Here is a 23,777-nt window from a genome sequence, read left to right as displayed (position 1 = left end):
ATTCCCTTTTACACTTTACACTTTTGTTGGCTGTTCTCTCCACACATGGGGGAGATTGTCCATCAGTATAAAGTGCATGGGGCTTCCCCGACTGTCTACCAACAGATAATGTCAGTAGATAGGGTTTAGGTGTGATGGAAAAATCACTGCCTGACCCCTTTGTTCTTGGAGAAATAAGCTGCAGCCAGGACAATGGACCAGAGTGGTAAATGATGGCACAATGATTGTTTGCCTCTCAGTTATTGAAGATGTATGGCCCCTTAAGTTTACACCCTCCAAGAACTAAACAGTTTATATTTATCTCCCCTTTTGTGTTGCTTTTGCAGCCTAAGCTATTTTTCCCACATAAATCACTTGGAAATCCCAATGGAAGCGCCTATAGACGTCACTAACACAAGGAGAACAGACTTATCAAAGTGATAAACTACCAGAAGACATATAACCTGCTGTAGGGAATGCATTCAAGGGCAAAGCTACGGTCCACTGCCTCGGGTATGCTCGGACATGGCGGATTGGGTGTGCATCAGAAATCTGCAATAATGTACAGTATAATGGACACTCCATAATAAAGACAACATGATGTACAGTGTATAGTTTATTTTACCACCACTTCATTTACTGTAGATTTCAAGGTAAAGTCTTTGTCATTTTCTCCTCCCTGTATCTCACAGCTAGAGCCATCCATTATTAGTAAAAGCCTTCTTCAGTTCCTTCAGCTCCTGCTCGGTCAGGGGTACAAGGGGCGAGCGGCAATGGCCTCCATGGTATCCAAACCACTCCATGGCCTGCTTCAAGCCTGGGATCCCAAACCTACGCGTAACCTGGACAAGAAGGAAGAGGAGCATTAGAGAAATCGGCTATATCAATGGATCAGGGACGTACAAGGCTTTGGGTACATTTTTTCACATTTACATAAGGTGAGAACAAAATGTTAAAAAATTAAGGGTTTATCCGGTGCTAGCACATTTTTAACATGTTACTGCCATATAAGAAAACATAACAAACATGCTATACTTACCTCTCCACGCTCCCTTGGGGTCCTCCACTGTCTGTAGCCGCTGGTACTTCCAAGAAGGGCTTGTCTTGGGAGTGAGAGCCCGATCAGCCAAACACTGACTGAGACGGGACAGCACCCTGGCCAGTAATTGGCTGAGCAGACTGTCACTCCCGAGACACCAGGAACAACGGCAACATGAGAACAGGCCACTGGGGGAGAGGTAAGCACATCATGTTTGTTATGTTTTTTTTATGGCAGCAACATGTTAAAAATGTTCTAGTGCCAGATAACCCCTTTAAGTATTCAGACCCTATGACAACACTTTTCTCTGGGGTCTCATGTTTCTCGTAATTATTTTCTACCCCTTGAAAATACAGCTGATTGGACAGGATAAGAGACTCCGTCCGGTCTGTGCCCCCACTGTCAGACATGTGACACCAGAGAAAATGTATTGCTGTACCTGATCATGTATATTAAATTTGGACTGAATCTTACTATGGACGCTGCCGGACCCTCTTTTTAAACCTTAGCAAAGAGTTTTCTAGGCATGCTCTGTGACCTATGCAGATGCCATTGTTCATGGAGAGGGAGCTGTGACCATAACCTAATGTGAATGACCTGATCTCTTCTTATCTATATAGTGGTGTCACTTCTCCCTGTAATCCTGCCTATTATTATAATGAGACAAATGCTGAAACGTTCGCCCTCCAGGAAGTGTCAGCATCAACAACAGATCATTTTCTGATGACACATTCCCTTCATTGTCATCCAAGCTCCGGTTACAGGATTCCAGCACAATTCCCAGCTTAGCTTTGTTTGTGCAACTAAAAATGATCATTAGATAAAGTTCCCCAAACCGAGTGCAAGTGAGATGGAACGTGCGGCTTCCATTGTGTAGCTGACCTTTTATACATTTGTGTTACTTCTGATCATTACATTCAGTCCTGCACTATAAATACTCCGGAACAATTCATGTGGGTGACTGTAGTGAAGGTCTATGGAGGGCACATAATGTCCATTCTCCGGGTGCACTGTGTGCCGTATAATTGAGCTTCTTCATGTTCAACAACAATTCATGACACGCCAACAGCTGTCCTTACACACTGACACATGACGGACGCGGCATTGTTACAAGATGCTTCCATTATGTAACATATGTTTGGAGGGTAATCAAAAAGTCCCCATCGCTAAACAGATACACGTAACAAGTTAGGATTGGTCGGAGTCTGACGGCCCCATAGACCTATAATGAAGCCCACATCCTGGAACTGGACAGAGACTGAAACAACGTAAAGTGAAGAGCACAGCCACATGCTTCTCTTTCCTATGATTGATGGACACCCAGACCCTGACTAATCAAAACTTGATGTCAATCTGACCTGACCAAAAGTTTTTACAATGACAGGTACACTTCAAAGTGTCACTGTCGTTTCATTTATTTATTTTTTTTTTTGTAGAAATCAATAGTACAGGTGATTTTAAGAAACTTTGTAATTGGGTTTATTAGCCGAAAAATGCATTTTTATCATGAAAAAGCAGTTTGAAGCTCCCCCCCCTGTCTTCATGGTTCTCTTATGGAGAGGGGAGGGGTGGAGGGAGATGAGGCACCAAAACAGGAAAACAAAGAGTTAATTTACAGCTACATAACTGGCTACATCCTCTGACAGTCAGCACTGACCTCTCTGACCTCTAAATACCGGCTTTCACACAGGTCCTGCTATGTAATCCTTTGTTCTCTGCTCTCTGCTTACGACTAATCTCCCTCCTCCCCCCTCCCCTCTTCATAGAACAGACAGGACTCAACTGATGTAAAAGAGTCGAGATTTCCTAATGAGCAGTGAATGAGAGAGAGGAGAGGGGGGGGGGGCCTGGGGAAAGTCTTTTTGAATTCAGATAATGGCATATTTGCCTAATAAACCTGGTTCCCGCGCTCTGGGTTGTTTCCTTCTTGTGCACTGGCCTGCTCTATGCACTGGAGATGGGTCCGGCTCCCCCAGTGTCACAATATTCCCTCCGCTGGTGCCTCCATTAGAATCAAGCCTGGCCGCCTCACCAAGGGAAGAGAGAGGATATCATCACACCGGGGGCTTCAGGACTATCTCCAATGTAAAGAGCGGGCCGGTGCTCAAGAAGAAAACGGCGTAGAGTGAGGGAACCGGGCAGCATTTTGAAAACAGGACCGTGCCCTGCACTGGGGAAGATAAGGTACTGAAAAAAAAATTGCAATGTCCTTATAGTACAAATAAACTTTAAGGGTGCGTTCACACCTACAGGATCTGCAGCAGATTTGATGCTAAGTTCAGTTATTTAAATGAAATCTGCTGCAGAAAATCAGCTGCAGATCCTGTAGGTGTGAACGCACCGTAAGGGTGCGTTCACACGTACAGGATCTGCAGCAGATTTGACTAAATAACTGAACAAATCGGCACCATCACATCTGCTGCGGATACTGTACGTGTCAACGCACCCTAAGGCTCTGTTCACAATACAAAAAAAAAAAAAAAACACGGCCGTATTTCATAACAACGGGCGTATTTGAAATACGGACATGTTTTTTACGAAGTGTGAACCTGGCCTAAAGGGATCTTACAGGAAATATTCTTTTTACGTTTCTTTATTTTTACATTGAATGACAGCAGCCCCTCTGCTGCCATTAATGGCTAATGGCTATGTCGGGAACTGCAGGGCTGCTCAAGCCCAGGTCCTAGCACAGTTACATATCACTAGCATTGCTGCAGGCTGCACTAATGATACCGAGCCTTCTGTAAAGTCAATTTTAGTGCATGTTAGCATTAGACTTGGGGATGCTGTCCGAGTCACTAGTGCTGTGTATGGAGGGCATAGACAGTTATCCTTGATCAGGCTATACAGTGACAAACCCATCCACCATATAAGCCAAACCCAATTACTACTGCAAACCTATGCACAGTGCTACAGAGATAATGGAATGTCTCACCTACATTTATTTTTCTAATCAGATACAGAAACACCTTTTTTCCCTTTCTTTTTTACTGTTTCTATTTTCTGCTTGTAAATCATTTTTGTACATTGTTATGGGGCAACCATCTTGCCTGTGCTTGGTTAGCAGCATTTAGTGAAATGCTTTACAGCAAGCTTCCTCAACACGGACACAAAGAACATCTCCAGAGACTATTACTGGGAAACCTTTGTAAGCATGCTCTGAGACCTATGCAAAGCTCACTTCACACAGAGCTGTGAGCTTTATCTTTCGTTTCTCTGATGGCGTCACCTTTCACTGTAATTCTGTACCAATCACTTTCCAGCAGGCTCCTCCCTATCATCACAGACAGAACAGGAAGTCTCAGCTTATTTTACATCCTGTGTTAAATCTGGGCCTAAAGAGTGACATAGCAATTGTGTGACATAGCCAAAAGCAATAAAGAACCCATAAGGAATAAGACGCAAGACAATACTGTTAGCAAAGATGAGCGAATGTTGAACACACACGTCCGAATCCGAGCATGCAGCATTTAATTACCGGTCAGGCTGCAGGATTAGGATTTATGTGCTCAAAGTTCGCTCATCTCTATATGTTAGCACTTTAACACTTTGAAACGCATATACACACAAACACACACATATATATATATATATATATATATATATATACACACACACAAACACACACACACATGTATATGTATATATATTCAAAAAAGATTTATGTTAGAAATCTCCAATTGGACACAACATTCTGTATATAACGTAGAATCTAATAAAACATGGAGAGAGCTATTCTGTACTGTAATTACTCATCCCTCTTCTGGCTCTTTCTTACCTTCTCGCAGACTCAATGACCCTGGCAGGTTTGCCATACCTCCCTTGGAAATACTCTCCGGCTACATTATGTTACCTGGCCGGTGGCCAGCAGGACAGCTGCACATCTCATTACTTAAAGACATGCCAGCTGTGCTGCCAACTGGGCTCCGCACTGGTTCTAGGAGAAGTTCTGTCTGGTATTTTCTACCAAGCATCAGATATACAGGTCTGAGATTGTAGGAGTCATAAACCATTGTGCCATAGGACAGGAGATGTGGGTTCACATTTACTATTAAAGGAGAAGTCAGGTGAAAATTTTTATTAAAGTATTGTATTGTCCCCCAAAAGATATAGTAATCACCAATATACACTTATTACGGGAAATGCACATAAAGTGCTTTTTTCCCTGCACTTACTACTGCATCAAGGCTTCACTTCCTGGATAACATGGTGATGTCACTTCCTGGATAACATGGTGATGTCACTTCCTGGATAAAATGATGATGTCACTTCCTGGATAACATGGTGATGTCACGTCCCGACTCCCAGAGCTGTGCGGGCCGTGGCTGCTGGAGAGGATGATGGCAGGGGGACACTGAGGAACACAGGGCACTGGAGGGACACTGAGCATCCCCCTGCCATCATCCTCTCCAGCAGCCACAGCCTGCACAGCTCTGGGAGTCGGGTCGTGACATCACCATTTTATCCAGGAAGTGAAGACTTGATGCAGTAGTAAGTGCAGGGAAAAAAAACACTGTATAAACATTTGGTGATTCGTATAACTTTTGGGGGGGAACACAAAACCTTAATAAAAATTTTCGCCGGACTTCTCCTTTATTGGAGGAATGGTCAATCTTCAAATATATATATATATATATATATAATATATATATATATATATATATATATATATATATATATATATATATATATTATATATAATATATATATATATATATATATATATATTTTTTTTTTTTTTTTTTTTATTATTTTTTTTATTTTGGTATATATGGATCAGAATATAACAAAGATGACATTTTCATATTATTTACACAAGGTCCTTGGTGGCACTGAATAATGACAATAATTTTTCAACAAGATTGTAATATTGAAAGGTTGAACTTAAGAGGGCTTATGAATATTTCAGGGTCTGACTTCTACAGCAGAAGGAAGGAGCAGCGCTAGCAGGTTTATGTGAAGACACTGCCATGCATACAGTAGTGGCTGTACCAGGTATTGCAGCTTGGTCTCACTTTTTTATGGGACTGAGCTGCTTTGAGCTGTAGTACCAGGAACAGCCACAACTACATGTATGGCGCTGTGTCTGGTAAACACTGAAGGGATGTGGAACTTTGCTGTAAGCCCTTTGTTTAGCTGGTCGACTGGTGTGCTAGATTATAGACCAACACTGATCAAACATTAATGGCTTATATTTACACCCCTGTATATAGGAGATGGTCGGCCATTCCTGCTAACAAGTTAAGCTGACCATCATCAAATGTGCATGACAACTAAACGTCTATTATGGAAAGGCAATGTTCTTTGTAAAAAAAAAAAAAAAAAATATGATCAGTCCAAATGCAATTCACAACCAAGTGTGCCATGGCTGGGCAGGTTGGTAAGAAGAGGACCAAAAAAAATCTATGGCTTTAATGAAACCCAACCACTATTGGATCCTAAAGACTATAGAGATCTAGTCGGTAGCAGTCTAGGATTCTTGTTCATGACACCATTGTTTTTGGTCGTGTGGATGGTCGGTCACCAGGTACAGAAGAGAATCTGCTCAGGCTGCACATTCTGCTCATGTCTGATCATACTCACAGCAGCATTTGGTTCAATTAGTCGATACTGCAGCTTTCTCGCCTCCTGCCACTGCCCACTGGCACACAGTCTCTCCAGTTCACATAGCTGGGTCCCAAGGATGTTAGCGAGAGCACAAACCCCTCCAACAGCACCTGCACAGAGAGAGAACGGAGAGAACAATATGGCTAGTAGGATATTAAATGAGTTGTACAGAATTACTTTATGTATTATACTCCAGAGCTGTAATCACTATTCTGCTGGTGTGTAAATACAATACTTATCCTGCACTGATCCTGAGTTACATCCTGTATTAGGGCCCTATTACACAGGACGATTATCGTGTGAAAAATCGTTATATTGTTCAAATTTAAATGATAATCGTTCTGTGTAATTGCAGGCAACGATTGATATATCGTTCGTGTGTCGTTGATCGTTGATTTAGATTTGAACCTAAAATTATTGTAAATCGTTCGCTGGAATTCCACATTCGTTCGCTCAAGTTCCGCACTTTTTCACTAATCGTTCAGTGTAATTGCACATTGTTCATTGTTTTGCTGGGATCACAAGGAATGAACGATCATAGTAACGATCGTAACTAACGACCATAGTAACGATCGTAACTGACGACCATCGCTCTGTGTAATATGGTAAACAATTTTAGGTTAACGATAAACAATCTTGTTTGCGATCGTTTATCGTTCATCATTAAAAATCGCTCTGTGTAATAGGATGCTTTGTCACAGCCGCGGCCGCGTCCCGCGTTCCGGGCCGCCGCCGCGACCGCTTCCTGCCCCATGCAGCGGCCGGTGTCCATAGTCGGGGACCCGGCGCTGCTATCACCTCGGCCCCGGGGGGCGCCTCACCTCTCCACGCTCCTGTCTCCCGCTGTGCCGGCCGGCGCGCGCGTCCCCGCCTCCTAGGGCGCGCGCGCGCCGGCTGTCTCAGATTTAAAGGGGCAGTGCGCTCCTAATTGGTAGTTGCACCTAATCACTCCCCTATAAATCCCACCATGCCCTGTCCCCTGGGTTGGAGCCTCTACATGCTTCCCATAGCGTTTGGCCCAGCTCCCGGTTGTTCCTGTGTCCTGTCCGTTACCTGGTCCCAAGTCCCTGTTCCTGAGTCCTGTCCGTTACCTGGTCCCAAGTCCCTGTTCCTGGTTCCTGTTCCCCTGTCACTCCACCTGTTCCCGTGTCCAGCCTGTCACGTGCTCTCTCATCTGCAGACTATTGCCTGTGCCATCTCCTGCCACGCCTCGCCTGCCGACACCAGCAACCAAGCCAGGGGTAGCGACCTGGGGGTCGCCTGCCGCAGCAAGTCCATCCCGCCTTGCGGCGGGCTCTGGTGAAAACCAGCGGCCCCTTAGACTCCGCTCCCTGGTGAGGTTTGTGCCATCGCTGGTGCCGGTCCAGTGGATCCACTACTCCGGGCGTTACATGCTTATACTCCAGAGCTGCACTCACTATTCTGTACATACATTACATTACTTATCCTGTACTGATCCTGAGTTACATATTGTATTATACTCCAGAGCTGCACTCACTATTCTGCGGGTGGAGTCACAGCGTGCATACATTACATTACTGATCCTGTACTGATCCTGAGTTACATCCTGTATTATACTCCAGAGCTGCACTCACTATTCTGCTGGTGAGGTCACTGTGTACATACATTACATTACTGATCCTGTTTCTCTAGTCCTGGACAATTCTCTAATTACCTCTATTGTCCCTTTAAAACACAGCTTGAGAAAACCTCAAGATGAAGAAATGACCTGAAGATGTTATTGTAGCCAATGGAGAAGTCACTGAGCCAAATGCAAATTCTGAGCCATGAAACAGCAATGTTCTGTAATAACCTGAAAAATGCATTATTGACTTTTAGTGAAATCTACGTCATGTAAATTGCTGAAACCTACACAATGCTTTTAAAAATTTACTATGCAGTTAATGGAGTCTGTATTATGGCGGTATTATTAGTGTCTGTCTGAACATAACAGAAGTGATGATATTCTGCAGAAGATGAGCTGATCATTAGCTCCGCTTCATTAGACATAACTGCAGGGCTGAAGGGCCAGCCTTGTGGATTTCAGAGTGATTGTACAGGGAGCAGAGCAAATAGTTTAACTCCATGTGGAGATCTCACAAAGTTTATCGACAGCTTCTGCAAGAAAAGCAGACAATGTAATATACAGCACACGAGAACACTGCAGCCTCATCTATATGGTCAGACAAGGGCAAATGTGGCATAGAGGCAAACAGTGCAAATGCTACAGGGTTATTAGAGGGAGATGGGATAGTCCCCAAAGCTGTAACTATGTACAAGAATATAACTACTATAATACTGCCTCCTATGCACAAGAATATAACTACTATAATACTGCTCCTATATACAGGAATATAACTACTATAATACTGCCCCCCTATGCACAAGAATATAACTACTATAATAATCCCCCTATAATACTGCCCCCTATGTACAATAATATAACTACTATAATAATCCCCCTATAATACTGCCCCCTATGTACAAAAATATAAATACTATAACACTGCCTGCTATATACAGGAATATAACTACTATAATATTACTCCTATATACAAGACTATACCTACTATAATACTGCTCCTATATACAGGAATATAACTACTATAATACTGCTCCTATATATAGGAATATAACTACTATAATACTGCTCCTATATACAAGAATATAACTACTATAATACTGCCTCCTATATACAAGACTATAACTACTATAATACTGCTCCTATATACAGGAATATAACTACTATAATACTGCTCCAATATACAGGAATATAACTACTATAATACTGCTCCTATATACAGGAATATAACTACTATAATACTGCTCCTATATACAGGAATATAACTACCATAATACTGCTCCTATATACAAGAATATAACTACTATAATACTGCCTCCTATATACAAGAATATAACTACTATAATACTGCTCCTATATACAGGAATATAACTACTATAATCGCGAACTGGAGAGAATGGAACCGCTGCACATCCCATCTATGGCTGATACTAATGCCGCTAGGCCTATATTAAAAATCAACACCAGAGTGTCTGTATATGAATTGATCAAGCCATATTGCCCCGTGTACCACCGCGCAGGTCCTCTGGTCCACACGGGTCCCTACGCTAACTCCACACCGTGTCGGTCAGCGACCGCCAACCCCGCAAAGCGTGCACGTGCAGGGAAGGGAGGCCATGGAACGGCCCTGCAACCCCAATGTCACAGGACCAGACCCAAAAAGCCCCACCAAAACCCAGCCAGCACCACCGGCGGGGAAGGCTGCCCCCAAACGACACAAGTATGGATATGGTATTACACTTACCATTGCCTCCCTTCCCTGCACGTGCACGCTTTGCGGGGTTGGCGGTCACTGCCCGACACGGTGTGGAGTTAGCGTAGGGACCCGTGTGGACCAGAGGACCTGCGCGGTGGTACACGGGGCAATATGGCTTGATCAATTCATATACAGACACTCTGGTGTTGATTTTTAATATAGGCCTAGTGGCATTAGTATCAGCCATAGATGGGATGTGCAGCGGTTCCATTCTCTCCAGTTCGTGTTTTGCATAACTACTATAATACTGCCCCCTATATAGATGAATATAACTACTATAATACTGCTCCTATATACAAGAATATAACTACTATAATACTGCTCCTATATACAGGAATATAACTACTATAATACTGCCTCCTATATACAAGAATATAACTGTTATAATACTGCTCCTATATACAAGAATATAACTACTATAATACTGCCCCCTATATACAAGAATATAACTACTATAATACTGCTCCTATATACAAGAATATAACTACTATAATACTGCTCCTATATACAAGAATATAACTACTATAATACTGCCTCCTATATACAAGAATATAACTACTATAATACTGCCTCCTATATACAAGAATATAACTACTATAATACCGCCTCCTATCTGGGTAATTTTCACATTTCATAGTTGTAACATCCTCTCATTATTGTAACTCCAGATGAATGTGAGAACCTAGAGGGCCTGACATGCTGGAGCCATCTCATAGTAAGCGTTTCCTGACGCTGTTAGTACCATAGAGGTGACCCTGATACTTACAAGCTGTGAAAATGACTACACGGATTCCATTCCACGGATAGCATGCCCACATGTTCATCTGACATTGTGTCTCCTGGAATCCGTGCAGATCACTTGCCCGGAGTTGGAGAGGTGGGGGTCACACACTTATACAATGCCATTCTTATAATGGGGGAGATGGAGTTGTGCTATTTGCAGCAGTGTCAGGGTAACATCAAGGTTTTGGTGCTGGAGACTCTAGCTGTGAAAGGCTTTTAATGCTCCTGGAGGCGAGATCTGCTCCATTCCCCTTCTCCATATTCAGGGCGGTTTATGCCTCGGCTTGCGAGTTCCAGAGCAGCAGGCCGCTTTTCTATCTCTGTATCCCGCCAGCATCAGATATTACACATTTACATGAAATGCAAATGTCCAACCAGATATTTTAAGCATTAGATTTTAGAGGCATCAGACCTGAATGACTATTTCAAGGTCATATATCATCTGTGAAAAGTTGTAAAACTTTTTCAGTAAAACGGCATTGTGGGAGGTGAATTAAAGGGATATTCCACATGATGTGCCAGGAATGTCTGAAAGATACGGGTATGGGTATGGATGCATATATCCATGCTGTCAGTTTCGAGTACGCTTAAGCGATACTTACTTACCATCAGTGCTGCTGTGTGATCTGGCATCCCACTGTTTGTGTCTCCGATAGAGAGAAGAATGCCGGATCACACAGCAGCACTGTGGTTGATGAGAGCATTCTTCTCATGAATACATCACACTTCAACTCCCAAACTACCTCCAGTGTATTCTCTGATCCCCACCATGTGACAGCGATCAGCCAAATGTTGAAATCCAACATGCCTGACGCTTCTCTCTTCTGACATCTTCAGGGGAAAGATTTGGAAGGTCCACCACCACATTACACCACTGGCCACAGTCAAAATCAGCAACTTAAAAAAAAAAAAAATGATAATGGGGCCTCGCTGCCCTAACATAAATCAGTAAAAAAAGAAAAAGAAAAGCTTTAGGTACGGCTGTCCAGGCATGATGGGGATTGGAGCTGGAGGGTTCTCATACCTGATTCCACTCAAACATAACTTTTTATATGTTGCTGCCCATGGTGAGACTAACAATTTATTCCATACTTGTTATTATCTATTCAGTCTCCTTCCTCCAGTTCTCAGCTGCTGCTTTATGCTGAAGACACAAAAATCTGTGTGTGAGCATTTCTCTCTGTCTCCCCCTCCTCTCCCTCCCTTCTGAGACAGCTGATGTAAACAAGTCTCTGGCTGGCTTTTTCTGCAACATTGTATCTTCTTTTTAATGCTGGGAGGATTAATCACAGTGAGTTCATAAGCAACTTGACTTTGACAAAAAAGCTACAATGTTGCAGATAAAGCCTGCCAGGGACTTGTTTACATCAGCCACCTGGGAGGGGAGGGGTTAAGGGGAGACAGAAAAGCTCACACACAGATTTTTGTGTTTTTAACAGAAAGCAGCAGATGTGATCTGGGGGAAGGAGACTAAATATATAGTAACAAGCATAGAAGGAATTGTTAGTCTCATCATGGACAGCAACATATCAAAAGTTATATTTGAGTGGAATACCCCTTTAAACTATAGTAAGATGTAAGTTTCAGGTTTGCTGGTGGAGGGGACCCACAAGCTGTTTTTGCACAAGGGTCCTCAGGTTTCTCTTGTAGAATCCCAGAATCACCAGGGAAGTTAACAGATCCCAAAACATCTGAGATAAAGTTCCTTCACCCTACGTGACCCTCAGTTGACAGCTTCCATATGTTATTAAGAAAAAAAAGAAATGCTGTAAATTTTTTTTGATAACGTCGAGCTTCTACAAGGTAGAAAAGTAATAAGTGTGAGAAAATCACCATATGGCTAAATGTTGTGAAGAGCGAGGGAGGCAGGTGATGTACGGCGTGTTATTCCCTGAAGACAACGCAGTTTCCAAGCCTACTTGCGATTGCAAATTCTATTAGGAAATTTTATACTTTGCAGGTTTGATTCTGCCCTAGTTTTATGGGAAACTGCAGATCCCAGAATAAACCAATGATATTTTGTAGAAAAAAAATTGGATTCCATTTGTAGCATCTCATAATATAGATATTGATCCCTAGTTTGATAGAATCCTTGCAACGTTTGCTTTATGGTCTGGGAAGTCAACATACCCCTCTCCTAAAACACATTGTATTGCTGGGGGATCTGTCTCTTTCCATTACCTAGCCATATTTCCCTCTTTTTAACCTTAACTCTCCTTGCGGGACATCACTGACCACCACCACCACCACATTCAACTCAGGCACTTCTTCCAAAAACATGATCAGACCTCTCCTGAAATACTTTGTGCTGCCGCGAAGCCCTTCTCTTTTTTCACTAGTAATATCCTATTTGATTCAGCTCCCCATGTGTCACATTACCATTAGAGATGAGCAGGGGTGTAACTAGAAATGGCTGGGCCCCATAGCAAGTTTTTTATTGGGCCCCTCCCAGCTGACCACAAACCTGTCAAGTGTAGTCATAACCATTAACATTAAACTGCAAGTGCTCGTCAAGAGTGCTTACAGTTAGATGGACATTTACAGCACCTAGGAGTCTTGCTCGGCCACCGGGTGCTGCAAATGATGACGGCTCAGGGGGGCCCAGTGTATTGCAGGAATGGGCAACCGGGCCCCCTGATGCAGTGGGCCCCGCAGCAGCCGCTATGGCTGCTACGGTGGCAGTTACGCTGCTGGGGATAAGCACAACATCCGAACCCGTGTGGCATTTGACTACCAGTGGCTGAAGAAGTTGGAAGCAGCCCTAAAACTGCCTGGAAAACATGGCTACAACCATAGGCTGTAGCCTTGTTTTTCAGGACTCCCTAGGGCTGCATCCAACTTCTTCAGCCACTTGAGCATGCTGAAGTTGTGCTCATCTCTAGTCACCATCGTAGCTATTATAACTCAGTTTCTGGTACTTACCAATCGTATATCCAGCCAGGAGGAAGCCTGCAGATCCAGATAACACCTGGAAGCCCAAATGCTGTGTTTTGTGAATAATAAGTCCCATACGTGTGATCTAGGGTATAAATAGAAAAACCCTGATGTTATTGCTTAGAATAAACACAGGTGTCACCTCATCGCTGACCTATATGTAGCTTCTTGTTTTACAGTGAGCGGTGGATTATGGGTAAAGAGACTTCCTATGGACCCACGGTTAATACAAGACCCACTCAGAATTAGGTGACCCATTAAGAATCCTTAATGAGGTCATTGTTGGGGGGTCTATCTCTTGCCATCCCTATGAGAAGCTACAGACATAGCCCCTTCATGGTTTTCTCTAGCAACCAACATTGGGTGACCCCATATAAAGCCGATAATGGGGTAGATGACCTACTGGTAGAGCTCTTTACTCTATTGGCTTCTTACATGATAGAGATAAGGAACCATTGATTTTCGGCTTCGGCTTTGGCTGTCCAGGCATGATGGGAATTGTAGTTTTGCAACAAGGTTCCCTATCCCTGTTCTATGACCCATTTGTCTTTATTAAAGATGAGCAAACTTGGAGCATGCTCGAGTCCATCCGAACCCGAACTTTCGGCATTTGATTAGCGGTGGCTGATGAACTTGGACAAAGCCCTAAGGCTATGTGGAAAACATGGATATAGTCATTGGCTGTATCCATGTTTCCCAGACAACCTTAGAGCTTTATCCAACTTCAGCAGCCCCAGCTAATCAAATACCGAACGTTCGGGTTCGGATCGACTCGAACCCGAACCCGGTTCGCTCATCTCTAGTCTTTATAGATGATGCTTGCAGACTTAGAGTCCCAAGCAATAGTATACCAGTACTATAACAGGGTGCTAAAAGACTTCTCTAAACATAAGGACGTCCGTAAGTGGTACAAATATCCCTTGGATGAAAGCCATGTCTAAAAAGGCTTCAACTTTCCAATGATGTACAGTGTGACAATTTTACCATGTGCATGTGGCATGATATATTCAGTGTCACTCAATAGGCATGCTAGATACATTTCTTGCTTTCCGCAAGGGCCGGCATACATGCACATCCAAAATTTTTGGTGAAAAAGAGAAAAGAAACAAATCGGTAAATTTGGCGCCTTCATACGACTTTGTTCAGACTACTATGTTGGTTTCTTGATATAAGTAACAATGACATGCAAAATTGAAGAGGACGGGAGAAGCTTTTCAACCCTGGAAAAAGAGAATGAGGCACAAAAATAAATCCCCGAGATTGATGGTCACTGTAGATCAGGGACGTGTTCCATTGGCGTCTTATTAGGTGACGCCATTGTACAGGTACGGTATGATATTTCCGCAATGGATGTCAGAGAATATTTCGGAGCATGTTAATAGCCTCTACTCATGAGCGCCGTCTGTTTTAGGCTGTTTGTCCTTTAACACTTTACTGTTTATAGACAAGGAAGAATTTTTACCTCATAAACTTATCACTGCAGAGTTACGGCAAGCTTAAAGTGCAGTGCTAGACCAAACTCATATGTAGGTCACTGGCTGTACCTGTTCTTTTGCTCTGCTCCACAGACTCATAATCATTGAGCCTAATTAGCTGCATTGTCTACTGGGGTCTGTCTCTCCCGATCCCTCCAAACACATAAATGCTCAGTTGGGTCAACCGTCCATGTGTTCTGAATAAATAGAGGACTGGTAAGCTGTTACCAGATTACTATAGGAGGTAGTTTACTCCTCTGAGAACAAGGGATCAAATGGATCTTAATCATTCAATAAGAATTTCATCCTGACTTCATTTGTATCTGTGACTTAAAGGGTCACGACAGGAGGACCACCAAGGAAGCATAGAATAGGAGAGAATAGGATGTTTATTATTTTGTATGCAACTCAGATCATATATCAAAAAATACATTCCCGGAGTACTCATTAAACTGTAAACACAGACATTGCAGGCACTGGAAAACCCTGGTGCCTGGCCCACCATTTGGCAAGTGCTATATGTACTGAGCTTGGTTCTGGTACAGTATATACTAAGCTTGGATCTTGGAGCATGTACTTATGTAATGAACCTAGTTTTGGTACTAGTGAGAGTAACATACAGTATACTAAACTAGGCCCCAATACTGTGTATACAGAGCTTGGTTCTGTTGTGCTGAATATATCTACTGAGCATGGTTCTGGTACCATATGCATGTGCTAAGCTTAGCTTTGGCACTGAGCTTAGAAATTGTACTTATTTATTCTTATTTGGTGTTTATATATTGTGCTTGGTTCCTGCATTATTCCAATGTGTAACATACAGTATTTAGAAAATTTCAATTGTTTTATAACAGAAAGATATCTTTTTGCTTTGCGCAACACCGTCAGATGAATATTTTAGTCAACCAATTAGGAAAGAAAAAGGAGAAAAGGGGCGCCTTCTAGTGCAGTAATACATGTAAAGCAAAGGGAGTGAGGATAAGAAGAGGGTAAGTATACGCTCACCTGGATGAGTTGTGCAAATGATAGGCACAACTCTATCAATCACTCCAGCTTCAACCGCAGCCAGCTCCGGGTCATTTACAGCCAAATCGAGGAAAGAAGCAATAAGGAAACACAGAAAGACCCAGCAGAGGCCATCTGGGACAGGGATACCCTTCAAGTGAGCCAGCCACAGGTGTAGACATCAGGTGTAGCAGTGCATAGGAGTGAGCGCTTATCGCCGATCACCAATACACTATGCAATCTTGGACCAAAAATAAAAAACTCTTTAATCAGACAACGCATTTCGGTCCTATATTAAGTCAGGGCCTTCCTCAGGACCGAAACACATTGTCTGAATAAATATTTTTTTATTTTTGGTCCAAGATTGCATAGTGTATTAGTGATCGTCGACAAACCCTCACTCCTATGCACTGCTTCACCTGACGTATACACCTGCGCCTGGCTCACTTGATCCCTGTCCCAGATGGCCTCTGCTGGGTCTTTCTGTGTTTCCTAATTGAGTCAACCAAGTAGGGAACAAGATGTTAAAATGTTAATCCTACCCCTGGGAACATCCAGATACGTCATCTGGCATTTATACAGAGGAATAAAATTTTCATGCAGTTAATGACTTACATCTCCTCCACTGTCCTTGATACCGATGATATTTGGATGTTCGGCCAAAGCAACAACAGCATCCACAGGCAGGTCCAGCCCGGTGTTCCCTGGGACACTGTATAAGATAACAGGCACAGGAGAGGAGTCTGCAACCTAAAGTTAAGAAATATGATAAAGCCTGAGGAGCCAGGAACATACCTGCCCTCATGTAAACCCCAGTCACTATTCTCCATATTATTGGAAACTTTGCTATGAATCCTAGTTAGACCCCTGGATATAAGATTACCTTAGTGTAGTGATGGATCAGGGCAGAGCTGGTCATTCTGCCTCGATAGTAGCATGGTGTAACCACAAGAACGGCTTCTGCTCCGGCCTCCCCCATCTGACGGCTCATCTCTATGGTGGCCTGAGTGGCTTGAAATAGTACATGTTTATATATAACATAAAATAACATAAAGCGAACAGTATTAAGGCAGTAAAAAGAAAAAATTGGCAGCACATCTATGACTCTGTTCACACTGCAGGTTGCATGCTGCTTGTGGTTTAAGTACAGGCAAAAAAAAAACAGAAGGTGCAGAGGCTCACCATATATACTCCTCCCAGCATACACACGGTAAACAACTACTCTGTAGATATTAAAAAGTGAGGATCTTAGCAAACTATTTGATCAGAGTGTACCATCTCGCCACGTTAAGGCGTCCTCGAGACATGGTCCTTACTCTAGCATTTTCACACTAGCAATGGCCTCTCCTGGGCTGAATAAGCCTACAACTGGGCAGATAGGAGCCAAATGATCTCTTTTATAGCAGCCTTGGGACATGGGTGGAGTGCAAGCCAACAGGAGGTAGCCACACACCCCACATTCAACAGAAAAAAAGAGAATTGGCAGCACATCTATGACTCTGTTCACATTGCAGGTTGCACGCTGCTTGTGGCTTGGGACCCATGTCCCAAGGGTGCTATAAAAGAGATCATTTGGCTCCTATCTGCCCAGTTGTAGGCTTATTCAGCCCAGGAGAGGCCATTGCTAGTGTGAAAATGCTAGAGTAGGGACCATGTCTCTGAGGACACCTTAATGTTGGCGACATGGTACACTCTGTTGCACCTTTTGTTTTGTTTTTTTGCCAATATTTAGGCAGTAATGGAAAAGGACCTAAAACCAAGCAATACAAAGATCATTGTTTTATAAAAGGTAATTTTTGGACTGGCTGTGGATGATCTCCACAGTACAGTACTATGGATGATATATAGATGGGAGAAGGGGGTTACTGATGCTCTGGCTTTGCAAGGTGCTATGTGAGCAGAAAGAAAAGAACTAGGAAAGGTTTAAACTGTGCAGCCATTGAAGAATGGGGATAAAATTTGACCCCCAGAGATAATGGACATTAGTTTCTGCAGCTGTCTGGAATAATGTTGACTCTCTGGTCGGTGTTGACAACTTTGACTCATCAGTCAGGACAGTACATTCCTCATCCAACCAGGATAATGTAGACGCAATGTGCAACCCTTCAGTGAAATTTATTCTTGCTGTGACATATAGCCCACATGTGATTAGTCAGCAAATAGCTGGTAAAACACTAGTCGTGCGATGTATTTTTTTTTATTTGGACCATGTTAAAGGGGTGCTCCAGCGTGGGGGCACTTTTTTGGGGGGACCGGGGAGGAGGTGGCTGAAATAAAAGGCGTCCACTTACCTCCCCAGTTCCAGCGGCGGGTCCTGCATCACGGCGCTCCGGTCCCCGTTCGCTTCCTGGTGTCTGACGCAGCCCGAGACGCTACGTCTCAGGGCCGCTCAGCCACTCAGTGAAGGAGGCGGGATCCGAGCGGACTTCAAACGGACCCCGCCTCCTTCACTGAGTGGCTGAGCGGACCTGAGACGTCACGTCTCGGGCCCGTGTCAGACACCCGGAAGCGGCCGGGAACCGGGGACCGGAGCGCCGTGATGCGGGACCCGCCGCTGGAACCGGGGAGGTAAGTGGACATCTTATTTCAGCCACCTCCTCCCCGGTCCCCCCAAAAAAGTGCCCCCCCGCCGGAGCACCCCTTTAAGGGACAGAAAAATGGGTAGGTAGGGAACACCACAGTTCCTACTTTAGGCTATGTTCACACTACGTGAACACCTGGCCGTTCCGTGACCCCGGCCAGGTCACGGAACGGCCGGTCTCAGCCCGGATCATCCCGGCCGGTACTTAAGTGATCTTTCCGGCCACGGAGCTCTAATGGGGGCGCATCAGCGCGCGCCCGCATCAGAGCTTCCCATAGCTGGAGCCGCTTGCTTCACTGTGTGAACTGACAGGTCTTTCTGAGTCCAGAATTCACTGAATTCCGGCCGCAGAAAACTGGCATGTCAGTTTTTTCCGGCGCCGGATGGAATCTCGGCCGGAGCGCATACGATGTGTGTACACTTTGAAAATAAGGCTATGTTCCACCCCTCAAAACTACAGCCGTAGTTCTGCGGCGAGAACTACGGTCGTAGTTTTACGTAGTGTGAACATAGCCTTAAACTGTATGAACAGTGGCTGGCACCGTCATTGGGAGTTCAGTGGAGGGCCCCGTCATTGGGGGAGTAATGAGGCTGGCATTATTGGGAGTTTTGTGGTGGGCACCGTCATTGGGGGAGTACTGAGGCTGGCACAGTCACGGGGGGTAATGAGTCTGGCAACGTCATTAGGGAGTACAGAGGCTGGTACTGCCATTGGGGGTTCTGTGGTTGGCACTGTGAGGAGGTATTGTGGAGGGCACTGTCGGGAGCATTTTTGAGGGCACTGTTAGCATTGTGGCCATACTATCAGAGCACTGTAGCCAATATGGCTGATACTATGGTTTGCAATGCTACAGAAGTACAGTGTACAACACTATAGAGTCCTATGTTTGAGTGGTTATATATAAGAATATAAGGGCCGTGTCTTTGCACCTCCCCTTCCCCCTTCCCTTCCAGATAGATCAGTGCTCTATGTTCACAGCTGTTTTTAGCATTTATGGGGTATATGTTACACTGGGGTTGTAGGTTATGTCATACATACATTCACATCCTGATCCTGCAATAAGAAGCTTCTCCTTGGGAAGCTTCTGGCGGACCCTGTGCACCACCTCCAGTCTCTCCTCTCTGCTCAGATAAGCATATTCTCCATTGGATCCTTGTACAACTATGCCTGCAGAATGGAAACATGGCTATTATGGTGTGGAAATATACTTTTTTTATAATCCTATACAACCCATTTAAAGGGGCTATCCAGGATTAGCACAACCTGGCTGCCTTCTGTCATAAACAGCGCCACTCGTCTGCTCAGTTTGTGTATGGTATTGCAGCTTGGTTCTATTAAAGCGAATGAGTCCAAGCTGTTTTTAGCCATGTTTTTTTAATCCTGTACAACCAATTTATAAAGAGACCAATATCATAAATCGCTTGCATGAAATTTGGCCCTAATCTTATTTATGCTTATGCAAAGTGATAATGTGATAATGCCACCCTGCTAATTCCTCATGTGTCAGCACGACCCCATTAGGCAATACCTAATACTGCAGAGGGATCATAGCCGTGTTATGTCAGCGGGTATTATGATATAACATTCTCAGCTTTCATACATTCATAATAATGATGGTGATGAAGCACATTATGGCCGGTTGCTATTCTAGTATATCTATACTTTAAATCACATTTGCCAAACTTGCGGCCCACCAGCTGCTGCAAAACTACAATTCCCATCATGTCTGGACAGCCAAAGCGTAAGCTTTGGCTGTCCAGGCATGATGGGAATTGTAGTTTTGCAACAGATTGAGAGCAACAAGTTTGACACCAGTGTCCTCTTCAGCCCCATTCATTTGAATGAGCTGCAGTACTTGTCGTGTACACATGTGGCGCTGTGTTCATAGGTCATAGCCTGAGCTGCAATACCACACACAAACTGTACACAAGAGTGGCGCTGTTTCTAGAAGAAAACAGCTATGTTTTTATAATTCTGATAATCCCTTTAATGTATCATGCACCCTGGCCCTGACCCTGTATAGCTGTTCATGAAGGCTGTGGGGCCCCTTAGTACAGGGCCCTGAGGCTTTTATTGGCTGCCTTACAGGCTTCTTTGGATATGCACAAACACAATGGGGGAGATTGTCCTTTGTTGCCCATAGCAACCAATCAGATTCCAGCTTTCACTTTGCAGCAGTCTCTTTAAAAATGAAAGCTGGAATCTGTTTGGTTGCTATGGGCAACAGCACTACTGCCTAAGGGTTGATAAATCTCCTCCATTCTCTTTATGTCGTTGTATGAAATAAGTGGCATACAATGGTACAGAAGCGGGCTCAGTCACCTCTACAGCAGCACCATCATAGCTCTGTGGTAAGTCTGTCCATAAGATGGCTGACATGGAGGAGCATGTGACAATGCCACGCCCCCCCCAGTGTCCACCAATGAGCCTGTATAAACCTATGAAGGACACTGGGGGCGGGGTATGGTCACATGCTCCTCCATGTCTGCCATCTTATGGACAGACTGACCACAGAGAAGGGCAATACAGCCTGGAGGAGGGGAATCTGATTTTAGCTCTATGAGACACAGAGGAAGCTGTTGTTAGTAAGTAATGTGAATACAGTTATACTACACACAAAACAATTTTACTATAAAGTGGCCAACCCCTTTAAGTCTAGTTTTCGCACCAACATAATATAGCCTGCAGCTACAAATGATGACCTGGTCCTTTGTACCTCCAGCAAACACTTCTGGCAGCAGCTTATTCCCTTCTCCCCATTGAAATAAATAGTTTGCCCATCAGCTCATGCATATGTGAGAAGAAGTAGATAAGAGTACATGTTGCATTGCAGTGTATCCTACTCCAGGCCTCATGGCACAGGCCCCGCTGTACGCACCTCTGAGTGGGATGCTTGAGTACTTCTGCAGGTTCTCCGCCAGCTTGTCATAGTCCACCTGTTCCCGGTCATTGAAGGGGGTAGATATGGGAGGGTAAATGCCTGAGATGTCCAGGGCTGGCTTTGTAGTGTTGACAAGCTTGTGCACAGCCCTGGGGGTCCCAGCATTGTGGACCCCCCTGATAGAGAGCATGAGCAGAGGTCTGAGCAGCATGCCTGGAGCAGTGATCCTCAGTGAGTGTCGGCCCAGCTGTCTGACATGCCTGGAAGGAGTTAATCATTAAAGCAGGATCACAGGGGACTGTGTGTTTCTCAAGACATGATACAAACAAGCACAGCGTCAGGCCTGCTGACTGACACAGGACTGCAAACATGGCCGCTTAGTGCCGCTCACTTATAATACATACCGTCACAGCTGCCTGGTGCTCAGGCCTTTCTACAAGCCTTCAAATCTGCCACATTAGGCGTCACATCTCCCTACAGCCCCCTTCTGCTTCAGTGCATGCACGTCACGTGTTGATGCAATGCATTCTGGGAAATGTAGGGTTTAAACACTTCATAAGCACAATCCTGATTACAGATTCTAAGCGGCTACCATGGTATCCAGTGTAGGCAGTCCTATGTAAGCCCAGTACATCAGCAGCAATAACTTCTTCGCTGTCCTGACAGTGTGTTATATTGTTTTAGGAGAAGAAAAATCTATCGTCTTGAAGCCCAAACTGAATATAAAGTTGGAAAAAGGATGCATTTTAGTACCTGTATAATGGCCGGCTGTCCTGGCTTGATCACAGATGTAATAACCCAACCTAGCAGCATCACTTTATTAGAGACTCCAGTACCTCTTGGACCTCTTTTGGCCTTCAGAACTGCAGCAATTCATGGAGACATTATGGCTCGGGAGCCAAACCTGCAGCATACACAGTAGGTGCTGCCTGCTACCTGCATTAGATTCCCTAAAAGTAATGACCTATATCTGCAATCACTTAAAGGGGTTATCTAGCGCAACAAAAACATGGCCACTTTTTTCCCTCTCTTGTCTCCAGGTCAGGTGTGGTTTGCAATTAAGCTCCATTTACTTACATGGAACTGAGTTTCAAACCCCACCCAATCTGGAGACAAGAGTGGTGCAAAAGTGGCCATGTTTTTGTAGCACTGGATAACCCCTTTAATACATGTGTTAAGCAAACCTGCAATATGTTCGGGTTCGGCAACGTTCTCTGAACTTGAATGCTCAGCATTTGATTCCCTACCGCTACAGAAGTTGGATGCCACCCTAGGGCTGCCAAGAAAACATGGATATATACATTGATGGTCCCTTGGGCGTTTATCACAGTGGTCCGAAGTGGAGTTCTCACACACCCAGACTATCAGTACTGCCACCCACAGAAAGAGGAGATGACCCAAGGATGGTGCAATTACTGTGTAGGTGCTCCGATAAGAATCACAGAGTCCCATTACAATAAATAAACTCTTCTTTACTGCAGGAATACTTGATAAAGTGATACACAGTAGACTTTTGCCTTGATAACCCACTTTGGACTTGACTGACAAGACTTGGGCTGAGAGCTTAAAGGGGAACTCTGGATAAGGAAAACTTGTTTTCTATTAAAAGTACATTAAAAGCTAAATATATGTGTCTATACAATGTATTACCATATCTGTACGGTTCTGCCACACTGGTAGCTGATAGACATCCAGGAAGTGAAGAAAAATGGCCTCTGTGCAAATCCACATTGTCTCCTGCTCCTTCTGCTTTCCCCCCTTAGGAGACAAATTTTCCATGCCTCTGTCTCACATTGTGTGTGTTTGCTGAGCACAGGCTGATGATGCAGACAGGGGGCAGGGCGTGATCTCCCAGGAGGCTTGGCTGGATCCCCCAATCCCCTGAGTGATTCACCATCTCTGACCAGCCAGAAGCAGCTGCTGCACTGATTTCTCTAATTGTGCAGAAGTGTGCAGTGAAATTAGGGCTATGTTCACACATGTTGGAGTGTCATTGCAGTACTGCAGTGTATTCACAAAAATGATGCAGTAACACAAGTAAATGATGCTAAACTGCAGAGAGGATCAGAGCCTTATTGTGGGGCTCAACTTCAAAGATAACAGATGCTTGATCATAAAATGTGCGTGAAAATGAAAAGAAAAAAAAAATCTAAA

The 23,777-nt window shown here is 44.1% G+C and overlaps 1 protein-coding gene across 1 annotated transcript; it reads right to left on the bottom strand.

Moving 5' to 3' along the window:
- Window positions 1–582: 582 nt before the first annotated feature.
- Window positions 583–22,133, bottom strand: HOGA1 (4-hydroxy-2-oxoglutarate aldolase 1). The gene is made up of 8 exons (XM_069978899.1): window positions 22,028–22,133; window positions 21,621–21,883; window positions 19,781–19,909; window positions 17,044–17,171; window positions 16,776–16,910; window positions 13,669–13,765; window positions 6,602–6,735; window positions 583–821 (listed from the first exon to the last, which is right to left on the bottom strand). Exons 2-8 carry the CDS (start codon window positions 21,832–21,834, stop codon window positions 672–674), a joined length of 987 nt encoding a protein of 328 aa, XP_069835000.1. The 5' UTR covers window positions 21,835–21,883; window positions 22,028–22,133; the 3' UTR covers window positions 583–671.
- Between the last annotated feature and the right edge of the window lie 1,644 nt (window positions 22,134–23,777).

Source organism: Dendropsophus ebraccatus, chromosome 8 (genome assembly GCF_027789765.1).
Source record: "Dendropsophus ebraccatus isolate aDenEbr1 chromosome 8, aDenEbr1.pat, whole genome shotgun sequence".
In the NCBI taxonomy this organism is placed as follows: Eukaryota; Metazoa; Chordata; class Amphibia; order Anura; family Hylidae; genus Dendropsophus; species Dendropsophus ebraccatus.
The sequence above is the reverse complement of the archived record's forward strand: the minus strand, read 5'-3'. Positions and strand labels throughout refer to the sequence as shown.

What these genes read in the sequence shown, in the direction of transcription:
- HOGA1 (XM_069978899.1), bottom strand. Translation starts at nt 21,834, where the DNA reads ATGCTGCTCAGACCTCTGCTCATGCTCTCTATCAGGGGGGTCCACAAT. An exon ending in TCAAGGACAGTGGAGGAGAT is followed by an intron (nt 13,766 to 16,775) that starts GTAAGTCATTAA and finishes TTTATACCCTAG; the next exon opens with ATCACACGTATGGGACTTAT. An exon ending in TAATTGAACCAAATGCTGCT is followed by an intron (nt 822 to 6,601) that starts GTGAGTATGATC and finishes CTTCTTGTCCAG; the next exon opens with GTTACGCGTAGGTTTGGGAT.